The sequence below is a fragment of the Tupaia chinensis genome, unplaced genomic scaffold (genome assembly GCF_000334495.1).
Source record: "Tupaia chinensis unplaced genomic scaffold, TupChi_1.0 Scaffold138665_1, whole genome shotgun sequence".
Taxonomy (NCBI): Eukaryota; Metazoa; Chordata; class Mammalia; order Scandentia; family Tupaiidae; genus Tupaia; species Tupaia belangeri.
Genome location: NW_006198557.1, coordinates 64480 through 67472, shown reverse-complemented (window position 1 = coordinate 67472; position 2993 = coordinate 64480). Strand labels below are relative to the sequence as shown.

The 2993-nt window shown below is 59.9% G+C and overlaps 1 protein-coding gene across 3 annotated transcripts in view; it reads right to left on the bottom strand.

Moving 5' to 3' along the window:
* Positions 1-2853, bottom strand: part of ELAVL3 (ELAV like RNA binding protein 3) — a 12311-nt gene extending 9458 nt beyond the window's left edge. For all 3 annotated transcript variants that reach the window (XM_006161503.1, XM_027765543.1, XM_027765544.1), the window contains exons 1-3: positions 2753-2853; positions 2046-2265; positions 1711-1814 (exon numbers count right to left, since the gene is read on the bottom strand). In XM_006161503.1, coding sequence (XP_006161565.1) covers positions 1711-1814; positions 2046-2265; positions 2753-2758 — 330 coding nt within the window. In that variant the 5' untranslated portion in view covers positions 2759-2853. The remainder of the gene's footprint in view (positions 1-1710; positions 1815-2045; positions 2266-2752) is intronic.
* Positions 2854-2993: the final 140 nt, after the last annotated feature.

Sequence of the window (2993 nt, the reverse complement as noted above, 5' to 3'; positions counted from 1 at the left end):
TGTCTGGGACTTGAACGGTGGTCGACTACATGGGAGTCCAGCGACATAGCCATTACGCCAACGGCTGGTCCTGAAAATCATGAGGATCTTTTGTTGTTCGATTGTGGCCAGAGGGTGCGTGTGTTCGCGGGGGGGGGGGGGGGGGACATCAAGAGGGAGAGGGAGAAAGAACACGCAGAGGGGTGTGGTCCCGCCCGAATCCCTTCCCCTCCATTTCTCCATCCTGTCTGCATCTTGGGTACGCATGTACATGTGCCCTATGGAGTTCTCAAACTGCCGGGTCCGGGACTTAAACCGATGTCAGCCATGTGTGCAATCCAGCTCCCTTAGCCACCAGCCTAAGGGCCGGGCAGACAATGAGTGTCTGATATTTTCTTTCTCCTCCCAACCCTGTGAAAGATTTTGAGGGGTGAAGACTTGCAGCTAAATCAGATTTGGGGGTGAGCAGGGGAGGCTGAGCTCCTTGGTGGGCTTTTGGGGTCTGTGGCCATTTGAGGCACACAGAGCAGGTCTGCAGGGGCCTTTCCCATCCCCCTGTGACATGGTCTCCCCAAAGGCAGGGGGACCGAAACCAACTTCCTCCTGCACCCCGACACCGGGCGTGAGCAGCTGGAGAACCCTCTGACCTGAATCTACCAGAGGGCCCGCTGGGACCCCCCAACATGAGGGCCACAGGGATACACACAAGACCACAGCGTCATCCCGCTGCAGCCCCGGGGACAACCCCAGCAAGAGGGTGACACGAGGCCACACACACAAGCGTGTTCCACTCCGATGGGGCACGGGGAGACACGCCCACACGGTGCCACCATGACACACAGGCACCCAGTCACAGCCAGACACACCCACACGGTCCCCCCCCAGGTCACAATCGGAGTTCCGGGGTGTCACGAAGCACCTGTCGAGTAATCACCCCGTCCTACTGACACGGGGGACACGCCCAGAGTCGTACACAGCCAGACCCGCTTACACAGACAGTCACACGGTCACCGTGTCACCGCCGGCACCGCAGTGAGTCATGACACACCTGGAGCGTCACCGCTGTGTCTCACGGCCTGGTGCTCCACCCTCACTCCCCGAGGCTTCTAGGCCAAGCTGGCAGGAGGGGCCGTGGGGTCCTGATCTCATTCCCTCCCGCCTCCTCATCTGAGAGAGCGAGAGACACCTGCATCTCTGTCCCCATGGTGAACGGAGGACCAGATGGGCACCCCCCCAACCCCAGTCTCCCCCGGGGTCCAAGACCAGATTTGTGGGGCGGAGCTCGAACACCCCCAGGCAGACCTGAGAGGGGAGTTTCCATGGCGACTCCTCAAGGGAGCCAGGGCTCCCAGGGTCCCAGCTGCTGAGAGGGGAGGTGATTGGGGGAAGGGGCCGCCCCTAATCCCGCCCTCCCAGAGCCTAATTAGGCTCCAGATGGCAGCTGGGCCCCCACCCCCATCTCCATGACAAAGGCGGGGAGGGGGTGGCCCACAGGACCTTGGTCACTGACCCACCTCCAGAGGACACGGGGCTGACATCCCCTCCGTTGACAGGTGAAGACACTGAGGCTCAGGGAAGCAAAGCCACTGCCCCTCGTCCCCTGTGCCCAGCTGGGACGCCATGGAGGCGAGGTCTGAGCCCCTCGGGAGTGCACGGAGGGAACAGCAGGAGGCCACGGTGGGAAGGGGTGATGGGCAGCAGGGGGTTGGGGGGGGCAATTGGGGCACGAACCTTGATGGTCTTCGTCTGCAGTTTGAGGCCGTTGAGTGTGCTGATGGCTTTGTCTGCGTCGTTGGGGTCCGAGTAATTCACAAACCCGTAGCCCAGACTCTGTCCTGTGGGCGGGACCAGCGTGGTGACCTCCCTGCCCAGCCCTGGCACCTGCCCGTGTCCTCCCTAAACCAAGATCCACCCTCAGCTGGGACACTGTAGACCTTGGAGTCCCAGCAGCCCCCCTTGAAGTCATCTCCCCACCTGGGGTCCTACCCGCCCCCCTCGAGCACACACACCCCTGTATTCCTCAGCCTGTCACTCTGTCCTCCCCGCCACCCCCGCCAGCTGCCCACCTGTGATCTTATCCCGGACCAACTTGCAGGACTCGATGTCCCCGATGCTGCCGAAGAGACTCTTGAACTCATCCTGGGTCATGTTCTGGGGCAGGTAGTTGACGATGAGGTTGGTCTTGCTGTCATCAGTGGCTCCGTTTGTACCAAGGAGTGGCCCATTGGGCAGGGCCGGGCCGGCCGGGCCCCCCCCCACCTGAGACTCCATGGCCCCCAGTATCTGCTGGAGACAATAGGTCGCACCCGCTCACCGCCCAGTCCCAGCACCGGGGACTCACGGGAGGGCGGAGCGGTGAGATGGTGATGGATTAGTCATGTCTGCACGAGCCTCACGGTGGGGACAGAGATTTCTAACATCCTTTCCATTTGTTGGGGGAAAGCACTCCGGGAGAAGGAGGGTGCTGGATGGTGGTCCAGCTTTGTAAGGTAAAAACACATGAGGCTGGCCCAGCAGGTGGTGGGGAGGTTAAGGCACTGGATCCTGCATGGCTAAGTCGATAGTTCAAGTCCCGGATCCGGTGGCTTGAAAATGATGCCGGGTGTGTGTGTGCGCACATGCCCCAAATCCTGAGAGATTGGAGAAGGGGCTGCACCGCAGCCATCCCCCCGAGAGGCGATTTCTCATTTTCCCTCTCTCTCTCTCTCTTTCTCTGGCGAGCACACACATCCTATAGCAAACAAAAAAGAAACACAAACACTGTGAAGCTGACCCTCATGGGTGAGTTGGCGTCTGGAGAACTCCAAGTCCCCCGGGTACACCCGCATCTGTAGTGTGGACCTTGTCGGGAACGCTGTTTTCCAGGCTCGCTCTGTGTCTCTTGCTCACAAAAGAAATAAATAAAATAAAATAAACTGTGAAAGGGATCAGCAGATGGCATAATGGCTACATCACTGGACTCCCACATAGTCAACCATGGTTCGAGTCCCAGACCCAGTGGCTTAAAATCACGC